Genomic DNA, 22,981 nt, shown 5'->3' on the forward strand with positions numbered 1-22,981 from the left:
CACACACTGGATTGTGATCTGCGTACATCAGTGACTCACACTGGCATTTCCTAACGTAGAAATTGGTTGTAACTGAGACCCATCTAGTTAGCGTGCCTACTCATCTTTAATAGAGGGAGACTTCCTTGATTAATGTCTTACTAAAGATTTTTTTCTTAATTTGGGGTTCAAGCAATTTATCATTTTTATTTTTGACACAAGTTCAATATGTTCATTGTAGAAAATTTGAAAAATATTGAAAAATACAAAAGGAAAATATAAGCCACTTGTAATTCCATTCTTAGTGATAGCCACTATAAACATGTTGTGACTTTTTTTTCTAGTCATTATCTATTTCTCTTTCTCCAAAATTCAAATCTGGTACCAAATTACAGGAACAGTTTTATTTATTTATTTATTTATTTATTTATTTATTTATTTTTTTGAGGAAGATTAGCCCTGAGCTAACATCTGCCACCAATCCTCCTTTTTTTGCTGAGGAAGACTGGTCCTGAGCTAACATCTATGCCCATCTTCCTCTACTTTAATGTGGGACGCCTGCCACAGCATGGCTTGACAAGCGGTGCCATGTCTGCACCGCTGAAGCAGAACGTGTGAACTTAACTGTTCCACCACTGGGCAGGCCCCTAACAGGAACAGTTTTGTATCATACATTTAACTTATTATATAATGAACAGTTTCTTGTAAATTCTATCATATGGATATAGCTTCATTATTTATCTAATATCTTCCTATGAAATATTTATGTTGTTTAAAACATTTTTTCATTAAAAAATATTTCAACGAGGGGCCGGCTTCATGGCCAAGTGGTTAAAGTTCCGTGCGCTCTGCTTCGGAGGCCCAGGGTTCACAGGTTCGGATCCCGGGTGCAGACCTACTCCACTCCTCAGCCATGCTGTGGAGGCATCCACATACAAAGTAGAGGAAGATTGGCGCAAATGTTAGCTCAGGGCTAATCCTACTCAAGCAAAAAAAGTGGACTGGCAATGGATGTTAGGTCAGGGTGAATCTTCCTCACATACACACACAAAAACTTCAGTGAATATGATTGCTTATAAATCTGATAATTAAAAATTCTTCATACCTGGCCAAAGCAACCTGCGTAGTGAATAAGGCTTGGAAAATCCTTAGAACAACTCAATTCTGCAATGGCTTCTGTTTCACTCACCATCCAGCGTACACACTCCAACTGACCATTCTAGATTTGAAAAGAAAGAAATTCAAGGTAATTCAGCTTTGAAAAATACCTCATAGATGGTAATTTTATCAAGGGAAGACATCACATGAATTTTGGCTTTTATATCTGGCTTAATTTATTTACAATATAAATATATCACCTATTATAGTTCTGATTTGTGGTTTTGGCTCTAAATCAAAAGCAGAATTTTTGCTTAAATAGGTTTTCATAGTTTTAATCAGTTATTTTAAAATCACTTTATTGAGCTATAATTTGAATACTATAAAATATATCCTTTTTAAGTATACAGTTTGATAAATTTTGACAAATATATTATACTGTCTTGTAACTACAACTCCAATCAAGACATAGAATATTTCCGTCACCCCCCAAAACTTCTAGTACTCCTTTGCTCTCATCCCTGCCACCTCTGCCCCAGGCAAGCACTGATATGATTTCTATCACCATAGAATAGAGTATGTACTCTTTTGCATGTGGCCTTCTCTACTGCTTCAATCAACAGTTTATTCCTTTTTATTGCTGAGATGTATTCCATCATATGAACATACCACAATTTGTTTATCCATTAACTCTCAGAATAAGCTTTTTCCCTTGAGAAGTTGAATGTTAGGATTCCAAAATAAAGAGAAAATAATCCTATTATACTGGCTCAGATGCTACCTTCGCTGAAGCTTCTGATTTGTTGTTATAATAGCTTCCCTGACTCCACGCCCCCAGGAGCTCTTTTCTCGTGTGCTGCAATCCCACACTGTGCAAACCAGGAAGGCAGTTATGACCTATATAACCTAGTGAGTAAGACCCGGACTTCGGAATGGATTTAAATCCATAATCCACCACTTGGTTACAAGATTTTGAACAAGTTAACTTACCTCTCTGATACTCAATTTTCTCATCTGTGAAACAGCAAGGATAGAAGTAACTACCTCATAAAGTTACTGTGAAGATCAAATGAGAGAAAGCATGTCAGCTTACTAAGCACACAATACTTGTGACCTTAAACTGTTTGAATGCTCTCTTAGAGCCTCACAATAACTCCATAAGACAAATGAGACCTTCAACTGTCTTCCTGGTCTGCACAGTGTGGGACCTTAGCACAGAAGAAAAGAGCTACTGCATGCATAGAGTCAGGGAAGCCTATTGTAAAGACAAGACAGAGGAAGTGATCTCCTCATTCTTCACTTACTCCTATGGAATTTCAAGCAGTTAACTCCCAACTATTCACATGCAGAGTCTATTCTCTCCATTTGGGGTATCTAGCATGATCAGGTGTGTGCTGAATAGCTCCCTGATGCCCCATTCAGATAGATCTTCTCCCTTCTCTGCCCTCCTTGCTGCCAAGGGAGGCTGATCATTATGGACTGGCCCCCTTGCCCCTGGATTCTGGCTGGGTTTGGTTAATGGAGAGTGGTGGCAGGAGACCAGGAAAGGAGAGTGATTTTGAGGTCCCCTCTGCTCCTGGCTCCTTATTAAGGGGTTGCCACTGGCCAGCTCAGTTCCTCCACCAGTAAAAGGTCAAAAGTCAACCAGCCCTATTCAGCTCTCTCCCTCTCAGGTCCACCCACCTTCGTTTTGTGTATGAAACCTTCATCATCGACCTTCCTTACATTACTCAATTTGAGCATGCCAGGAGTTGCTTGGTTGATTTTCTCTATTGTTTTCCTATTCTCTATTTCATTTATTTCCACTTGAATTTTTTAATTTCCTTCCTTCTGCTTACTTTGAATTTTAGTTTGCTTTTCTTTTTCTAGTTTCCTAGGGTAGAAGTTTAGCCTATTGACTTGAGATCTTTCTTCTTCTTTTTTTTAACATAAGCATTTACAGCTACAGATTTCCCTCTCAGCACTACTTTAGCTGCATCCTTAAATGCTGGTATTCACATTTTCATTTTCATTCATCTCCAAATATTTTCCAATTTCCCTTGCAATTTCTTCTTTGATAGAATGATTATTCTGGAGGGTGTTAATTCCATATACTTGTGAATATTCCAAATTTCCTTCTGTTACTGATTTCTAATTGCATTCCATTATGGTCAAACGACATACTTTGTATTTCAGTCCTTTTAAATGTATTAAAATCTGTTTTATGGACTAACATACGATCTAGAATGTCCCATGTGCACTTGAGAAGAATGTGTATTCTGCTGTAGAACATTCTGTTAGGTTTAGTTATTCAGGGAAGCAACATTTAAACAAACAAAATTTTTGAAAAACTATGAATTTGAAAGCAATATCATTTGCAATAAATAGAAACACCAAGAAAACAAAAACTGTTATTAAATTATGGCAGACTTTTGCCTGCTGAAGTCTCTGAACCTGGGGTCAATCACTGTATGTTAAAGGGGAAGGTCAGTAGGTCATGTGTTTGAAGTAATTTTCTCACCAAACCAACATTTTATCTTTGATCTTAATCAGAAGGACTGAATGAGTATGAAAAAGGAATTAACGTTGTTTCATTCCAAGTCTGTCTAGCTCCTAAAATAATTTCTTGTACTGGCCTCATTTTAGAAAACTCACTGCTCTCACCTGATAGAAATCTTTCTTTCCAATTCTTTTGCTTAACTATTCCCAAAGGGCACTCAATAATGCCCTGAACTCCCACAGTATCTAGTGTTGGGTGCCCCAGAAAACACTTGATAAATTCTGCATGTAACTGGCAAGAATTTATTATGTTCTATTTAAGGAGTTTGAGAGATGGAGAGAGATGTTCTTAAGCCTTGGTATGACTTCAAAGGTCCTTTTCTAAGGTAATCTTTATTTGATACCCTATCTCTGCTTCCTGTCAGCCAAGCCATATTATCTGAGCAACTTCTGCCCATTTGTACCAAGTTTGTTTGTCTTTAATGACAGCAGGGCTCTCAGAACTATGCTTAATGAGGTGAAACACCACCAGTCAGTTACTGGTGTTCAAAACAAGGTCCTAAAATGGAAGAATGATGACTTCTTAGGACCCCTCAACTGTATCAATATCCATCAAAATACATGGTCTGAGGCAGGACGTGTATCAGGACAGATGTCCAAAAGGGGTGGCACTTGTTATAAAATATTTGTACTTACTGCCATTGTAAATTCTAGATTAAACGAAGGGAAAGAAGAACACTTCCATTTCTCAAATCATTGTCCAGAAGTAACGCATGAAAAGCCTGAGGCCCCAAATCTATAAAAGCTTTCGAGGTTTGATATGAGTTCTTATGGTTCTTATGGGTTTGATTTGTATTCTTCATTAAAACAAACAAAAAAATCTGCTGTTTAAGTTTGCATGTTGATTATATGATGGCAATACTATGTTGACTGGAGGAGTTTAAAAATGAATGAACACTTAATATAGATACCGTAGAAAGAGTTTATACTCGGGGCTGGCTTAATGACAACTAAGTTCTTGCATATCTTCCTACTTTGAAGATTCTTTTTTTTTTCCGCCTTTTTATATAAATTTTAATTTATTTTTACAGCTTTGTTGAGATTTGATTGACATATAACATTATGTACATTTAAGGTATACAATGCGTTGATTTGGTACACTCATATATTGCAAAATACTTACCACCATTGGATTAGCTAACACATTTATCACATGGTATAATTACCATTCCTTTTCTGTGGTGAGAACATTTAAGATCTATTATCTTAGTAACTTTCAAGTATATAATACAGCATTATTAACTATAATAGCCATGCTGTACATTAGATACTCAGAACTTAATTATCTTATAACCAGAAGTGTGTACTCATTGACAAACATGAAGATTCTTAATCTATCAAAACAAGCACATAAGGCATAAATATTAAGAAAAACACTTTTTCATCCAACTATGCAGTTAAAATATATTTTATATATATATTCTACCATTAGTCAGGAAAACTTAATATAAATTATAAGTTATAAGTATTTTATAAACACTAAAATGGCAAGGCAGATGTCAACATTCATTGGCATTGCAAGAATATTTTCTTCATCACTAACACATGCCCACTGATGACCAGATGCAACCCCTAGCTTCCCACAGGACTCTGACAGAGGACTAGATCCTGAATTTGCCATCCCGCACTTGCATTACTGATAACTTACCTGCTATAGCCACCAGGCTATCCACTCCTTAAGAAAAGGGACTATGCCTCATTCAAATTTGCATTTCTGTTGCCTAACACAGTACCTGGTCAACAGTACACATTATTAAACTCAACTATGCTAAACTTTGACTTCATATTTGATTTCTCTTTCTTCATGATGGCTGTCTGAAGTTCAGCTCTTAATTTGACATTGATCATTCACAACTCAAAGAAAACTATATTCACCAGGGTCATAGATTTTTTACTTTATAAAAAAATGTTATTTTCTATACTATCTTTGAAATAATACCTATCATTGAGTAAAATTAAATAAAACAGAAAACAATTTTTTAACATACACAACTGTACTGAATAGTAAATAGATCAAAGAAACAAAAATTCATATTTGCATAAAAGATATACTGGGAGTAGGACAGCAATGGCTTGTTTTTAAAATGTAACATGTTCCTTAGTGAATTTATGAGTAGATTTCTTTAACTAGCAAGTTCCCCTGGTAAATTTCAATATAATTCCATTTATAAAAATTATAAATATTCATCTTTTAGAAGGTATGACTATTATGTAAAGCAAAGTACATATGCAGAAGCACAAAATGTATTCTATTTCCCAGAACTTCACTCTGGCTTTCTACTAACTTTGCCTGAATTCCACATTTATTTGCCAAAGATCTTAAAAGTAATTTTAGTTTAATAGCTAACCTTCTAGTGATGTGTTAGATTTTACAGAGGCACTCACTGCAATGCTATAAAAGACCATGTTTTCCTGTGTCACAGTTTCTAGGTTTTAACTCTATCCCAGTTGGCATTCATTTATGTAGTTTCTGACAGACAGCATAGTGCGCTAACAGCTAAACTCAGACTCTGCACTGATATTCTAAACAACTCCTGATACTGAAAACATTTAATCCTCCAGTGTGATCCATTAGAAGCCCACTTTATTACCTGAAATACTCCTGAGTGCTATCATCCCTGAAAATACACCTTTTCCTCATTTGTCTAGCTCATTATACTCGCATTAGGAAAAAATGAAACAGTCCTGCAAAGAGCCAGGTGTGGTTAAGAATCCAAATTGCAGTCACCATGAATAACAAAAGGTTCTTAGAACCACAACAGGTCATTTTCCTTTCTTTATTAAATTATTTGAAGCTTACTCTCATTGCACAATAAATTGGAATGAAGTCTCAAAATCTCAAAGCAGTTAGGGACTGAAATAATTAATCTCTTAAATGTAATATGTTCATTCACTATTTGCTTGGTATGTCACTCCTCTCTCTCCATTCCAACACTTTAGCTCACTAGGAATCTTAAAAAATAGAACTCCAACTTTTAGCTGTGGAGGGCCCAGCTCCCAACCAGTCACCTTGATGGCCAGGCCTGCTGGAGTCAACTTCTCGGCATTTCGCTCACTGAGGCAATCTTCTCCCATCAAAGATGTGAGGTGCTGCAGACATTCTGCGTGTCCCTGCGATGCGGCAATGTGTAAGAGATTGTTTCCGTTTTCATCATGAATTTTGTCTAGATTGTCAGCAGCTAGGTGTGGCTGTACAAATAGTAAGAGTAGAAAACTTAAGTTAATAAATCAGAATGAGATGCTGAGGGAGTTTTGCTCTGGGCACCAGGAAGAAGAGATGAGCTGCTGGAAGCTTGCGTGGTAGCTATGCGGAACTAGTAAGTCAGAATTCCTTGCTATTAATTCTAATGATTTTCCACTATGCTTTTTGTTATACTATGCTTTAGGACACAAATGCCCAAGAGACTTATCTTCCCGTGAGCCATGGTGACAGGGATAAGTCAGCGAGCTTGTGGGGGCTCCAAGCTGGGTTTCTAAGCAACTTCAATGACATTTATGGTAACTGGCAGGCTCCCTGTCTGTCTCCTCCACTCGACTTTTAAGTCCTGAGGACCAGGCTGTGTTATATTCCCTGTTGCGTGTTGAGTGAATGAACTACTTGTCTCAACCATCTGCTTTGCCTTGAACTATGGAGAAGTGGCTTTGACTGCAAGCTCCGTGATGACTGCAGCAACTAGTGCTTCCATGGTGGTACCTCTAGACACTTTCATCCCCACAAAAACTCCTGGGGGCACCTGGACGCTACCTGGCCTTTGGTTTTTCTCATCTCTAGTGAAGTTCAGTCCTCTGAGTATGAACTGGTTGACAAAGACTGTTGGGTAAACTGAGAGGTGTTACCATTTGGGAAACAGGAAAACATGGGAAGGACAAATGAAAGGAAAGAAACAAAAAGAAATAGAGAGGAAGAGCCAAGATAAATGGAGAAGACATTTTTAGGAGAAAAAAAGTTATTACTTTATTTAGTAAAATTGTTCAATCATATCATCCTATTGCAACAATCAGATTTGTGATAATAGACCAAGTACATTGTATATATCTATGTATGGCTTTACCCTAAGTAGAATCACACTGTCAAGATGTGATGATTTTCTTGAATGAAACTTTAATTAACATCATAGTATCAGCCCACACTTGCTACTGTTTGATCTAAGTCTGGAAGCCAGAAAAGAACAATGCAGGCAGATGGGGTGTGATTTCAGTTTAGCTCTCTCTGAGCCTAAGCAGAATAGACTGTTATTACATCATATTACTCTGCATGTAGAGTCTTTGGAAAAGCTTCTTCATGCTCCTTAGACAGGCAGAGCTGGAACTAAGTAAAAACTCCAGGTGGGTCAGAGGGCAATCAAGCTCTAGTGTAAGCTCCTATCTGCAAGTGCTTTCAAACATTTTCGTCCAACTCTTTTGAATAACGATCAGGATAAAACAGAAGACCCTCTGTTCACATATCTGGCAGGTCTACCATCAGCAAGGAACTGACATCCCCACAAATAACTAAGTAAGAGCATGGGGATCATTTGAAAAGCAAAAAGGTAGACATTGAAATTCAAGTTAAAGAAAGTGCGCGGCTTTTTCTGTTTTGTTTTTGTTTTAGATTAAGTGTCCTTATTCCAGTTGAATTCATGCAAAGTTAAAGTGAAATAACACTCTCTCTAAAGCCATTTGTTTTTCCCTGCACTAACCTCCTAATTTTTATTTTAAAACTCAAAAGTCACATCAACCAACCAAAGTCACAAGTAAAGACTAAATAAGAATGGGAACAAATGCTTCATCATTCTGTTAGTAATGAAAGGAGCTGATAAAATTGGAGTCTAGATTATTAATATGTATTTTGAACTATATCATACTTACCAGGAGAGATATTTGTCCTTCTTTAACGATGTTCAAGATGCTTTTTACTTTTTTCAGATATTCACTCCTTTCTTCTGGGCCTTGGGAGCTGGTCCAGTTCATGCCACCAATCTGCTCTTCTAGTTTGGTTTCTGTTGCTGAGGATTGCAGATGGAAGGCCCTGAGCTGGCAGTCTGGCATTGCCTTCTCAACTTTTCGACTATGTGGATCACTAAAGGTCTTGTTTAGGAAATCCTTACTCTGGTTTTCAGGCTCATATGCAGAGCCACATTTAACTAGAGGAGGTGAGCTCTCGGCTTCTTCAGTGGAGAGCTTTTGCTGGTCTCTGACGACAGATGATGCTTTTCTCAAGTGAGGGCTTTTCACAGGAGAAAGAACACAAAATGGTGTCATGTTGGATGGAGAGTTCTCAGGAGTTCCTGTAGAGCAGGCTTTGCTAGAAAGACCATTGATGGTTGTGCATAAACCCAAAATTCTTTTTTCTGAAGTCACCTTGGTAAAAGAGGCAAGCTGTTGATTGGATTTAATGTAAGGCACATCCAGAATCTCATCCATGTCGAGGTCATAATGCTCCAGTTCGCCCAGCAATGTGCTGGGCTCCGTGCTCTTACTTTGGGGGATGCCTTCTCTATCTCCAGGGCTGAGCTCCTCAGGTTGGGGGCCTGGGTCAGACTCACTCCCTTTCTGGTACTCCGTCTTCTGGTTCTTTTGGTCATCACTTTCATTGTTCTCGAGAGTCTCTGGCTGATGTTTCAGTGGGGAAACTCTCTTCACGGGGCGGAACTTACTGTATACATCAGCGATTCCCGTGGGCTTTTGCGTGTTTGTAATAAGAGTGGACACGCCACAATTCCAGCTAGAGCTAGAAACTGTTTTAAAATAAATTAAAAGAGGAGATGGTTAAGTTGAAATACTGAAAATATCTTGGCCATGCAGGCAGACATGGTCCACTCAAGTTATGCTCAAAGCAAGCCACTGTATAAGGGGACAACTTAGAAAGAAAGTGTATCATAAAACAGTTCATACTCACCACTGGAAAACACTGAATGATAAAAGAAAGTTATGAGATATTGGCTCAAAATTAATTAAAGTAGTAAAAATGGTAAAAGCAGACAGCTAAAGAAGACAAACCCAGATAGATGTTTAGATTTATTCCCTGGATAGTTACACCTCCCTAGCAGTATTTTGATACTTGTCACCACCCTTAAAAACAGAATTGGAGGATGGGATCCTCTGTGTTAAGTGAATTTCCAAACTAATTTAGGGAGGAATGAGGAGGTACACACACATGTGTGCATACACACACACACACACATGTGTACACCCCTAAAGCTTAAGAAGTCCAATATAAAGAAGGGATAAATTGCTTAGTATCGGGCAAACATAAAACTGTGACCTACTGGATGATTCACTAGGTGATTCATTAGCTGGATTAGGGCAAGAACAGAAGGAAGGAATGAAGTGGTCAGGAGCTGACTGGCTTATGGGAGAGAAGCCACGGTTGAGTTCACCCCACTGAAGACTGAGTATCCCGGTCAACTATCATTCAGGGGCATTTCATGGTGCTTTCTGGAATATGACACAGCAACACAATGCACTAACACTTCACAATGGAACATGCTCTTTAAGATTCAATGCTGTCCTCCATTGCTGGGAAAGCTGGAAATAAACAGGAGGAGAGGAAGTTGAAAAGGGAGGGTGAGGTAGGCAGACTAGTTTTTTTTTTCTCATTTTTGTGCAAAGGTTAAAGATTGTACAGTTTGCATTTGAGTAAGTGTCTGGTTGAGATGGAGTGTAAGTGAAACAGTAACACATCTGGAAGTGAAAGATAAGAAGCACCACCTTCTCTCCCAGTTAACCTCACATGAAAGGCTGCCCTGTGCCTCCTCTCGGTGCAGGATGATGGAGAAACAACAGTCTCCTCAGCCATGAGGATACCGCTTCCTCTCTGGGACACTCCCTTGACTAGATGATAGATGACCCGGCACCCTTGGAAACTTGCAGGCCACTGATTTATGGATTCCTACTCCCCTTCCAGCCAGCCCTGGTGCTCTAGTGGTTAAGATTCCGGGCTCTCACTGCCGCAGCCCAGGTTCATTTCTGGGCAGGGAACCACACCACCCACCTTTTGGTTGCCATACTGTGGTGGCTGCATGTTGCTGCGATGCTGAAAGCTTTGCCACTGGTGTTTCAAATATCAGCAGAGTCACCCATGGTGGACAAGTTTCAGCGGAGCTTCCAGACTAAGATGGATTAGGAAGAAGGACCCGGCCACTCACTTCTGAAAAATTGGCCATGGAAACCCTAGGAATAGCAGGGGAGCACTGTCTGATACAGTGCTAGAAGGTTAGAGGTGGTGCAAAAAGACCGGGCAGGGTTCATTCTGCTGTACACAGGGTCGCTACGAGACAGAATCAGCTCAACAGCGCTAACAACAAACTCCCCTTCCCCTTAGTTTACACCATTCCCCCATCAAAGATGTGAGGTTTCAGGACATCCCCTCCAAGCAGGGACCTCCCATCTCTCTCTCCTCTTCTGGAACAGCAGCAGGTGGGAAGTATTTAACTCCAAAGCCTATGTTTGTGTCTGTTCTTTGCTATTGGGCACAATCAAAGAATAAAAGAACCTGAGAGAGGGTGTACTCAGGCCTGTAACTTCTGTGACAATCCCTGGCTACCACTGATTCTTGGGGTGAAAGTGGCATGCTAGTTACTAAAAGTTCCCCAAATTTAGACCACTGGTCATTCTTTTTCCTATTGGGATGTGCTCTAAAAGGATTCAGAGGAGTTCTGGAACCAGGACAAGGAAGTGAGAGTGCTCTGAGCCTGAACGGTAAAGAACTGTTGGTGGGTGGGTTCTTTCCCCAAAATGGACCACAGTTTTGCATGGGGTTTCAGAGGGTCTTCACGAAGCTGTCCTCCTCTGAGGCCTTTCAAGCTCTGGCATTTTAGAATCTAAGAAGAGAATACTATGAGCTGTAGACGGCGACCTGGATTCTGTCCAGTAAAGAACAGGTATTAACAAGGAATGTTCCAGAAAGGAAGGAAGGTATGTGGATGCTCTTAAGCTGCTGCTCCTCTCCCTTTTTGTTGGCTCTGGTTCTTATATGTACACAGTACTTGGCACAGAGCAGACAATTAACAAATGCTAGTATTTGAATTTGACTCTCACTTTATACAACGCATTAAATCTCTTTTTAAATGCCCAGAGTGCATCCTTCTGAGGGATTTACAGCTTAATTTCACAAGGGACAAAAGTCTTGTTAATAAACTCAGAGGAGTGATAATCACCGATGAGAGCTAGATTTTCTGAAGTTATTTATGAAATGTAAATATGCAAAGTCAAAGACTAATTCCAGTTGGTCCATTATAAATTTAAAAGTTTTTCTACCTTTATATGTCCTTTTCTCCCTAAAAATGTGAAGCTATGAAAAATTAATGTCTGCCAAAAATTTCTGCCAAGCCTTTCTCTCTTTCAAAAACACATGGTTACTTATTTAAAACAGCAGAGAGATAAACTCAGACATTGAGTTTATAAAGTATAACTATGCCTTTAATTTTACCCATCAATTTTCTGAAAAGCTTCACATATAGTGGAAATATATATATATATATTCCTTGACATTTCTGAGATAGATACTTATTACTGGGTATGGTATCTGCTAATATTTTGTCAATTACCTTCATTTCTTTGAAACTTCTTGAAAATGTGCATCTCAGGATGTAATAAAAAAATTTTAAAACCACATAACTTAGTGGGCCAATACAACGAGTGCATTGTACCAATATATTTATGTATTGTATAAGGTCGGGGGTTCAAAGGGCTACTCTTTTATGTTGGCTTTATTTACATGTGAAATTTTTTCTAAGTGATACAGGGAAATGGATACCATATGTTTCCCAGCTGTTTTGTTCTGACAGGAGCCATTAAGAACGCTCTATGGAAATGAATTCTGTCTGAGTCTTATGAAAACACTTCTTTCCACAGAAGGGTCTCGAAACTGAAGAAAGGGCATCAACATTAGGCTTGTTGCCCTTCCCCTTATTCAAATCTATGACTTTTTTAGGCTGAGAGTAAAATCAATGCTTTCTAGTCTGTGTCTTGACTATTGGGAAAAATATCCCAGTCATGAGAAATGGATTATTTGACAAGTTTTCACGAGAAGGCTCCAATTTATTACTATATCATATACCCCAAAGTTTCATTTATACTGTTGTTCTACCCCAACACCATAACAAATTTCTTATAACACATGGAAACAAAGTTCGATTAACTATGGTGACTAGGAAGATTTTGAGGCTAAATTTGTTTTCTGGACATCGTGAATAAATACTTCACATGATAACCAACTTTAAATCCCTGAAGATTTTATCTGTTATCTTCTTAGATCTCTACAAGCTCCGTGAGAACAGGGTCTGTGTCTAATTTCTCTCTCTATCCCTCAAAGGACCCAGCAAACTGCTTTATGTAAGTAGGTTCTTAAAGACTTTTGGTTGAATGGGTTCATTTTTAACATCTTATGAAAGTAAACATGTTTAATATATCTTAAACCTGTCTACTTGATTATGTCACAAATTTTCTAAAATGGTTAGTTGGTAAATGAAAGTGTATTTGAGGCTGATTTACAGGCCCTGATTATCTCTTCTAACCTAACTGCCATTTGGGATGTCTCTGATCTCCAGCAAGGTATTTCCAATTGTCTGCTAACCATCCACATGTAGCCATTTATTCAACAGCATTTAATGCGAGCCTAGGGTGTGCAAGTATTTGTGACAGGCAGCATGTTACAATCCAAGGGTTTTATCCCCCTTCACTCTTGCCTGCTTCCTCCCTTCTCCTCCTCACCCAACACACACACACACACACACACTCACATATTCTGTCTTCCTTAAACATATTCCTGTACGCCCGGCCTGGATCATGTAACCACTTATGCAGTCTGCCAAGCAATCCGTCTCGAAGGCATCGTTGACCCTTCTCTTTGTCCCCTGCCCCTCATCCCTCAGGCACCAAGTCCTGCTGTGGCCTGATCCGAAATCCCGCTCAAATATGGTTCCTCTTCTTCATCCTATTACACTGACTGGACCACACTGGGAACCTCCCACAGCCTCTGCCAGGTTCCTCCTGCTGCCCTTGGTCTCCCTTTCCAGTCCTGAGTTATCCCTCTTCTGAAAAGTCTGATTTTGTCACTTCTTAGCTCAAAAACCTCTGGGGGCTCTGTACAGCGTAAAACAGTATTTCCCCTTATGTGGGATGCACATTCATGCCGTATCGTGAAGATGGCACACTGGAACCATGCTAAATACTGTTGGCTTAGAGAGTGAGGAAGCTATACTACAACTTTCAACTCTCTTTCTTCCTCCTAATTAATTTAAGGAGTTTCAACTTTGTGCTACAATAAATTTAACTCCTCTCCGAAACACACAATCTCTCTTTAGAATAATGAGACTGCAGGCCTTAGGCTCAGAGACTTTCACAGGCAAAGAGTTAACAAGAATGTTTTATTTTCATAGCATTCATTTTAATGATGACCTTGGATTTATTACAAGTGACATTGGTTTTCTATTTACAACACTGACATAAAGTTTCTTTAAAAAAATGTTTAACAGTAAGTTACTTTAGAAAAATATGTTCAATAAATAACAGTACAAGTGGTATACACGTAAAGCAAAAACAAATGAGGTAGATGTTGGCTATAACACACATTGTGGAAATAATACTTGAATTACTAAGGTTTGGGAAACTCTGGCTTTCAGGATAGTAGCTAAATTTGTTAGCATGGTATGATGCAGTTCTTTTATTTATTTTCTAATTTTTCTTCTTCCTTTTTTTTGGTGAGGAAGATTGGCCCTGAGCTAACATCTGTTGCCAATCTTTCCCTTTTTGCTTGAGGAAGATTATCCCTGAGCTAACAGCTGTGCCAATCTTCCTCTATTTTGTATGTGGGATGCTGCCGCAGCATGGCTTGATGAGCAGTGTGTAGGTCCACTCCTGGGATCCAAACCCATGAACCCCTGGCTGCCAAAGTGGAATTTGAAAACTTAACCACTATGCCCCAAGGCTGGCCTCTCTAATTTATTCTCATCTCAGCACCCATCATTCTCACATCATTAATTTTCCCTGCACACCATTGCTAAACTCACCCTTTCTGGATACACCATGTTCTTCCTTTGGGCGAATTGCCCCTCTCCTACAATGCCCTTGCTGCCTTCTCTGACTGAGATGCAGGTTCATCTGACAAGATTCCCCTCAGACGTTACCTTCTTGGTGTACTTCCTTTGAGTCTTCCAGGGAATTGTCGCTCCTTGCTTCTGAGTGTCCTGATAATACTTGCCTACAACCAGAGCGAGGCATTTCTGAAGTTCTGTTGTAACTATTTGCTCACACATTTGTCTCACCTTCTCTTTCCCAACTTCCTTAAGGGCAAAGATTGTTTGTGAACCTACCTGTGTTTATAATCAACCCTCTGTCTAGCACAGCATCTCTCAGGTATTGGGGCTTAGTGGGTAAATCTTTGAATGAATGAATGAATGAATGAATGAAGGGAGGAGGAAGGGAGGGAAATAAGGAAGGAGGGGGAAGGGACGAAGGAAAGGAGGGAGGGCAGGAGGGAGGAAGGAAGGAAGGAAAGCAGGCAGGCAGGCAGGAAGGAATATGTTAGACCAAAGATGCAAAGTATAGTAAACAAATATGAGTCTTGTCACAATGAGTAGATCTTGCCACATTTGGGGCACATTGTGTTGAATATTTTAAGGACAGTGTTAGTAAGCTACTGAAGATGTTCAGACATTTGAAGATGTGCTGCATATTGAAATATTTTCATATATTCCCTTCAGTAAGTTCTGAGCCTCGATTTCTTCATCTGTAAAATAAAGGGGTTAGAGCACACGATTGCTAAGACCTGATCCACCTCTAAATTTCTATGACTGTATGGAATGTCTACAAATAACAGGGCTCTTTATTCTGAGTGACTCACTATGAAACACTATAATTCTTCTGGATCCACGTCTTTCAACAGATCCTCACAAATTTATAATTATGAGGCTAAGCTGACTGCTGACACAGAACAACTCTCTGGCTCTTGGGACTGATAAATTAGTATTTTCTTAGAAAGATAATAGATAGTTTTCTATTGCAACAGTGGATACAATTTTCAAGACTAAACGTCAATGCTGGCTCTGAAAATGCCTATTTTACTTCTAAATATGGAGTTATGTGGATATATTAGAAAATTAACTTTAGACATCAAGAAGAGAAAGAAAAGGAGTATGTGTTTAAGATAAAATAGTGTTTCCCACTGTGTATTGTTAAAAGTTAAATAAATTCTATTTTCCTTGAGAAACAAAATGGTCAGCTTCAACTGTAATTGCCTTAAAAATGTACATAACAATACACTCTACGTATACAGCTACTAGAAACCTAGGCACCTTCAAGGACATACCTTCTAAGTTCTCCAACATTTCATTTTTACACCTAAGGGAGGGACTTTATGAAAGATTGGGAGTGTTGATCTTAAGAGTCATGAGTTTCCCTAATCCAATGTAAACTGAAATCTGTAGTGGGCCCACTTATTGTAAACATCTCAGGCTCTGGAAGGAGTGGTGACAGGTGACCTCTACCATCTCATGATAACAGGAAGAAGGTTATGGAGTTTGAGTGAGGACTACTTGCTGGATGTTCTTCTGTACTATCCTTGGAGACCAAAGTGTAACGTGATCCTAACAAGGGTTGAGTTAACTCTGGATTTGGAGAATTGTGTAGGGCCATTATGCTGGGAAGAGCCAATGTGTGCAAGGAATGCATCTTTCTGGAACATTTCCAGGGGCTTGCTTGCTCATCCCTTTCATTGATGCCACGGACCCTTTACTAAGGGTATTGTGAGGCTGAAGGGGAAGTAGAGGACTTTATTCCTATAAAAATATCAACCAATGATTTATTCATATTAAGACGTTAAAATACTGTTAGAAAAGATTCATTGATTTGGTTCTAAGCTTCCTTACTTTAAGCGGCTACTGATACCAAGCAGCTGTTGAAAGTGTTAGATTGATGTTTCATTATTCCCAGTTCTGCCCAGAATTGTATGAATTACATGAGATCTGCTCATGCAACTTTGTGCCCCATCTTTGCTCGCTTCTTTGTTCTGTAAAAATTCATAGAAATATTCAAGCCCTTAGTACACTGGATAGAAAAGGTACTTCTTCACGAAAGAGGCATGTTCTATCATGATATCAGACTCAATATTTTGACAACTTTAAACTTTTGGGCTTCAAAAGTACAGTTCACATAGAATAGCAATTGGTGGGTCTGAAAAAAGTACATGATTTCAGAGTTATTCTGTCATCTAAAAAGTATGTTGACCTTCACTTTGACATTAGCAAAACCTCTTGAGTGGATTAAGTCTTGTATTCACTCCAGGTCCATTTACCAGGTTTCCTTTCCTTCTTTCTTTCTCTCCCTCTCAGTGCTGAACTGTAGAGAGTGATACACATCAAGGGACAGTGAAAAGACTCATCAAGCAGGGAAGTGCCAAAACAAGAGAGAGCTTGCTCAGTGTGGTTTCTAGAAGTGTTAGCAAGCTCAGTGTAGTTTCTGGAAAGTGTAGAAACACACTTACCAATTTTAACTGAAGATGGCGATGTTTTACAGTGTTGATCTACTGTCAAGGACAAAGAACACCAAGTTACTGGTCTTTGGTAAGAAAGAGCAGGAGGCAGACGGGGTGGGGGTTGGAAAATCCCTACCCTCTACTCCCGATCTTCAACTGATGCCTCCCAAAAAGCCTGTTTATTTGACTTCTAAATATGGGTTATGTATCCACATTAGGAATACAGCTTTAGACACGAAGAAGAGAAAGAAGAGGGGGTAGGTATTTGGGGTACCAGATTATCCCCCTACTGTTTTCTGGCTAAAAGTTAAATAAATTCTATTTTCCACGAGAAACAAAGTGGTGAGTCTGTGAAACCTGGTCCCATTTTGAGAGGGATGCACCTTAGGATCTCAAGGGGAGGAAAAATGGGAGGAAGAACTAGCATTGGCCTACAGCCTGCTCTTCCTCTTGGCAGGCCCACAGGGTCCGCCCACGGGAGCTCCTGCCTGAGCCGGGGGTTCTCAATTACAAGGCTGCAGAGAGAACAAGGCAGGTATAGCTGGACAAATCAAAGCACAGACAGAGGCTCCCCCCAGGAAACATGAATGGCAGAGCCACTCCTCCTCAGTGTTCCAGGGCAGTTCAGTATGCGCTTCACAGGCACTATTATAAACAATGGAAAGAAGACTTAGGTTTAAGAATGCCTTGAAATGATATTTCTTAATTGGAATTTTCCTAAAATTTCCTCCATTTAACACTTTAAAATTGCTAATACAAAATATTTGTATAAAGTTTTCTATGTTTCTGAGTACAAGACAAGCATATGATTTCATTAGAGGTTTTCACAACTCTGCAGGATGGATGGGCAGTTCTTATTTATTCTCACTTGAGAACTCAGGGGATTTTAAATGTTATGTGGAAAATTACACAGCATGCTGACTGCTCAACCAGGACCGAGGTTCCCTGACTCCAGCTCTCTTTCCATAACACCACAGGACTGCCTTATCACAATTAAAATTATTCCCTAAACACGCAATTCACATTTTCTCTGTTTGAGTCACATGTAGGCAATGGAATCCCAGAAACCAGTGGCAAAACCGGGTTGTACTCATTTCAGATTCATTTTAACCTAAATACCAAACTGTTCTTTGCCTAGATTTTGGTAACCACTGATTATGAAGCTTCTGTGTGGAAGCAAAGTTAGGAAAATGGTTTTTAATGACAACTTGTCGTAGAAACAGTTGAGTGGAAGAATTTCCTACTTTGTTTATCCTCAGTGGCATCAGCCTAAATTTAGAGTCACCATATCACTAAGAATTTGTTCTTTCAGCTGCCAATTCCTTCAACTGGTTAAAGGTGGCAATCTTTTTCTAACGTAAGCAAGAGATATGGGAATACCATAAAGCTTGTTCAGAAGTGTAAGAGTAAATGGCAGAATGCTAAAATACTCTTACAGGGTTCATTCATTCAACAAACATTTGTTGAATGCTTTCTGTGCACATGGTTCCAGGGGTGCAGAAGTGAATGAAATAGACATAATCCCTGCCCTCATGGGGGAATCAGACAGTGAAGCAAGTATAGAGATGAATAAGAAATTATGAAATGCAAAGTGCTTTGAAGAAAACAAGTAGGGTATTGGAATCGAGAACTGCTGAGAAGCCAGATCATGGAGGAGAAACTAAGGGCTGGGAGATGAGAAGAACTTATGTGAGGATCTGGGGAAAAATGCAAGAGAAAAGACAATTTTGCTAAGGTCTGAGTAGAAGGACGCATACTCGCAAATGCCTAAAGCAGGAGACAATCTCGCAGGTTCCATAACTCTTATGTCTAGAGCAGTCTGAGTGAGGGCAAAAGTGATGGAAGACCAAGTTGGTACAGGTTGTCAGGGCCAAATCATTTGGGGGTTTTATTGGCCACAACAATGATTTTGATTTATATTTTAACTAAAGTGGGGCATCCCTGGAAGGATTTCACAGAGAAGTGAAATGATTTGCTTTCTATTTTAAAATATATCCTTCTGCCTATTCTGCAGGAAACAGGTTATTCCTGGGGTGGTCAAGGATTGGTGGTGAAGAAAGAAGTGAGACTAGTTCATGGCTTCTAACTTCAAACATACAGGTGGCCTGGCCTGGCGGGTGGCTGTTGAGATGGAGAGAAATGGACGGAAGGGGAGCTACTCTGAGCACAAAAGACTCAGGACCTGGTGACGGACTGATGTGGAGTGTGAGGGAAAGGGAGAATTCTGGGGTTTTGTCGCTGAGCAGATGTTTCAGTAAACTGAGTGCCGTTTACTGAGGGGGGGAGTCTGAGGAGGAACATATTGGGAAGCAGGATTCAAGAATTCCTTTTCAAAATCCTATGAGACATCTAATGTAGATACTGAGTGGGCCATTAAACAGGAGGCTAGAGTACTGGGGTGAGTAGCAGCAGAATGTAAGTGGCATTTGAAGCCATGAGAATGGATATCAACCTAGAGAGACTTAAGATATGGAGAGGAGAGAGGGTCCTATGGAATACTTAAGTCCTACTTGGATATTTAAAGGCCAAGTAGAGAAGGAGGAGGAGTTGCAAAAGAGACTAAGAAGATGTCAGAGTGTTAGGAGAAAAATGAGAGAAGTGGTATCACAAAGCCAAGAAAGAAGAATCTTTCCAGAAAGGTGCGGCCAATAGTCTCAAATAATGGGAAGAGGCCAAGAAAGATGAGAATATCAGTGTCAATGGATTTGACACCATGGAAGTCATGATCTTCCCTAGAGAGGTGGAAGTCACACTGGAGATACTTAAGTGAATGGGAGGTGGAGGACTGGAGACGGAGGTTCCCTTAACTCTTGAAAGCAGGTTGGATGTAAATGGGTGGAGGGAAGGAGAGGAAAGAGCACAGAAAGTGGGTAGAAGCCACTAGAGGGGGTACTATGTGCTTGTTTTTTAAAATAGGAGATAATTAGGGAGTGTTTGTATGATGAGGGTGATGATAGCTGAGAAGGAAAGACTTTGATGGTGCAGATAGATAAAGTAACTGAAAGATCAAGGTGTCAAACCAAACAAAGAGAAGGTATGTCCCAATCTTCAATTATGATGCAAAACCCAAAGAAGCAAGGCTAGCTTTCACCTCTTTACATATTTCTTCATCCATCCATACCTCAGATATATATATATTTAGCACCAGTGTCAGGCACTGGAGATACCATAATGAACAAAATTACCCAAAAGAGATTTTATTTAGTCTACTAGAGAAAACTGATATTGAACCAACATCACATTATTAATAATGCTAAAACAGATATTTAAAGAAGAGGAAAAGTATAGGGAATTAGGAAATAATATAAGTTGGAGGGAGGTGCTGATATAATCGAGGTTGCACTATCCAAAACAGGAGCCACTAGACACCTGTGGCTATTCAGCACATAAAATGTGGCTAGTAGCATTTGTTGAAATGATAATAGCTCTGATTTACTGGGTTAAATAAAATCTACTATTAAATTAACCTCATCTGTTTATTCATATTTTTTAATATGGCTACTAGAGAAACTTTAAATTATGTAAATGGCTTGCATTATATTTCTATTGGACGGTGGTGGTCTAGGGAGTCAGGTAAAAGGGCCCTGAGGAGGTTAACTTGGAGTTGAAAGGAGAAAGGGAAGGACATCCCATGTGAAAGAACACAGCACATTTGAAGAACTGAAGGAGGTTCCTTGATGTGACTGGCAGGCAGAAAGCAGGGAGAGAGTGGCATGAGAGGAAGCTTGCTGGTCCCAGGAGATCACTCAGGGCCTTGAAGGTCACATAAAGAGTTTCCCATTGTATATCTTGAGAACCATCTTGGAAAACCATTACCTGGCTTTGAACATGGAGTGACATGATCAGATTTGCATTTTAGAAAAGATCACCATACCTTATCATGGACAATGGATTAGCACTGAGGTGGCCTAAGTCAGTGCTTCTCAAACTTGAGTATGCACAAATAAATCACCTGGAGAGCTTGTTAAAAAGCAGATTCTGATTTGGAAGTCTGGGGCAAGGCTTGAGAGTCTGCATTTCCAACAAGCTCCCAGGTGCTGGTGCTGGTCCTGCACCACACTGTGAGAGGTGAGGGCCTGAGCCATCAACTGCCATAGAAGGGTCTGGGTTTTTGTAGATAACTCCTGACTCTCTCTGAGGATCCTTCAACTATGAGATTCTAGGGTTCTAAAATACTTTAGTTTCTTTTATGACTTGTTTTTGAGGGAAGAGTCAGGGCAAAGGAGGTATGCGGGCAAAGAGGAGTCACTGAAAATGGGGAGACAGAGCCCACTCAATATTGGGAGACAAAAGAAAAAGGATATGCTCTCAGCAAGAAGTGGGGGGGCTCTTAGAGATGCTATAAAGCTCCAAAACTAGTAACAACCCCCCTCCCCAACAAGTACTCATGTTCAGCTCTTTCCCTCCCTGCCTAAATGCTTCTCTTTGTACTTCCGGTTTCTCATCCTTCCTTACTGCAGATATCCTTGAACTCATTTCTACCAAGAGGAGATTTCTTTATCAGTTTTGGGATGGGGATATGTTTCTTAGAGTCCAATAAAAATAAACCAAAACGTAGAGAAGGAGACTGTGGTATGGTATGGCAGTCCTTTCCCCTAAATGTTCTGTCCCTCTAATTCTGTCTCATTCCTGACTTTCTTAATTCCACAATGCTGGTAACCTTTTAGAATATTAGGGAGCTGTGGCACGTAATTATAGCTATGGCTAAATAAGAAGACACGATCAAGTAAAGAGAAGAAGGGGCAAAGATGTAACGTATTTAAGCTCTGCTTCTCCAGCCCCTTTCATTATTTTCTACACTAACTCAGTTATATTTTTAACTTTCCTGCCACCCCCTGCTCCCATCTTTCCCCCAAATGACTTCCACCCTTTCTCTTAGAAACATAAGCAAAGTGTTAATGGATTAAAGTCAGGGATGGTCTCTCCTTTTGGACAGAGGGGGTAGCTCTAGTTTCACGGCTGAGTTCTGTGGTTCATTCAAAATGATGGCCATGTACCTGCTGCAGTACCAGAAAAAGTAGCAGATAAAACTGTCCATACATTATGACTACAATGATATAAAAAATATGCCTCAGGAAAAAAAAATACTAGAAAAAATACAGTAATTTTGTTTCGGTGGCAGAGTTAATTGTAGTTTTTACTTTCCATTTTTTATAGTAGATTATATCACCTTTATAATTTTGTTGAATAAAATTAAAAATAATGGTTTTATTTGACTAATACTCTCATCTAGATGTTTTTGCTGTATGTTGATTTTCACTATCATTAAAGAAACTGAGATTTTTGTCATAAATGTTAGATTCTTTGCTGTATCGGTTTGAAGTGTTCAATTTTCTTGATTGAGATCTTAATGTGTTTCCCTCTTCTTTGGAGTCTATTTTATATTACATCATGTGAAATAGATTAATCAGAGGGCTTTTCAATTTAAACTGTCATATCACCCTTCCCTTTCATGCTTTTAGCATTAAATCTTAATAAAATTGAAAACAGGAGATTTATCTACTTATTATCAGTGTCACTGCAGTGTCTAGAGGATAAATTTCATGTCAACGTATTATTTTTGATGCTTGCCAAAATCCTTGAAAATCTTATAAAACCATATATTTTCAAAGGTTCAGAGTTTGTCACAAAATTTGCATGCACAGGGACTAAAAATAGAGCAAATTTGCAATGTTTTAAAATATACATCGAAATAACTTTTACCAGATACAAAGTTGAAAAAGTATAGTTTTCCTTCACTGTCATTCAAGTGATATTACTGAGGTATTAAAATTCTTTCAAAATCTCTTTTCCTATGCATCCCAGGGCCATTTATTACTGTTACATAACTGAGTTTTCCAACCTCAGCGCATCTAAGTTCTCAGATGCAAAGCTGCATTAATATTTATCTGCCTTCTTTCATAAGAAAATTAT

General features: G+C 39.2%; 1 protein-coding gene across 16 annotated transcripts in view; it reads right to left on the bottom strand.

Annotated features, from left to right (window-relative positions):
- Positions 1 to 22,981, bottom strand: part of SNCAIP (synuclein alpha interacting protein) — a 138,396-nt gene that overhangs the window by 29,809 nt on the left and 85,606 nt on the right. For 8 of the 16 annotated variants that reach the window (XM_070569447.1, XM_070569452.1, XM_070569450.1 and 5 more), the window contains exons 4-6: positions 8,464 to 9,332; positions 6,625 to 6,804; positions 1,085 to 1,198 (exon numbers count right to left, since the gene is read on the bottom strand). In XM_070569447.1, coding sequence (XP_070425548.1) covers positions 1,085 to 1,198; positions 6,625 to 6,804; positions 8,464 to 9,332 — 1,163 coding nt within the window. Of the gene's footprint in view, positions 1 to 1,084; positions 1,199 to 6,624; positions 6,805 to 8,463; positions 9,333 to 17,077; positions 17,120 to 22,981 lie in introns of all 16 variants that reach the window. The other 8 variants (XM_070569444.1, XM_070569449.1, XM_070569441.1 and 5 more) reach the window with 2 other exon arrangements.

Source organism: Equus przewalskii, chromosome 13 (genome assembly GCF_037783145.1).
Source record: "Equus przewalskii isolate Varuska chromosome 13, EquPr2, whole genome shotgun sequence".
NCBI classification, from domain to species: Eukaryota; Metazoa; Chordata; class Mammalia; order Perissodactyla; family Equidae; genus Equus; species Equus przewalskii.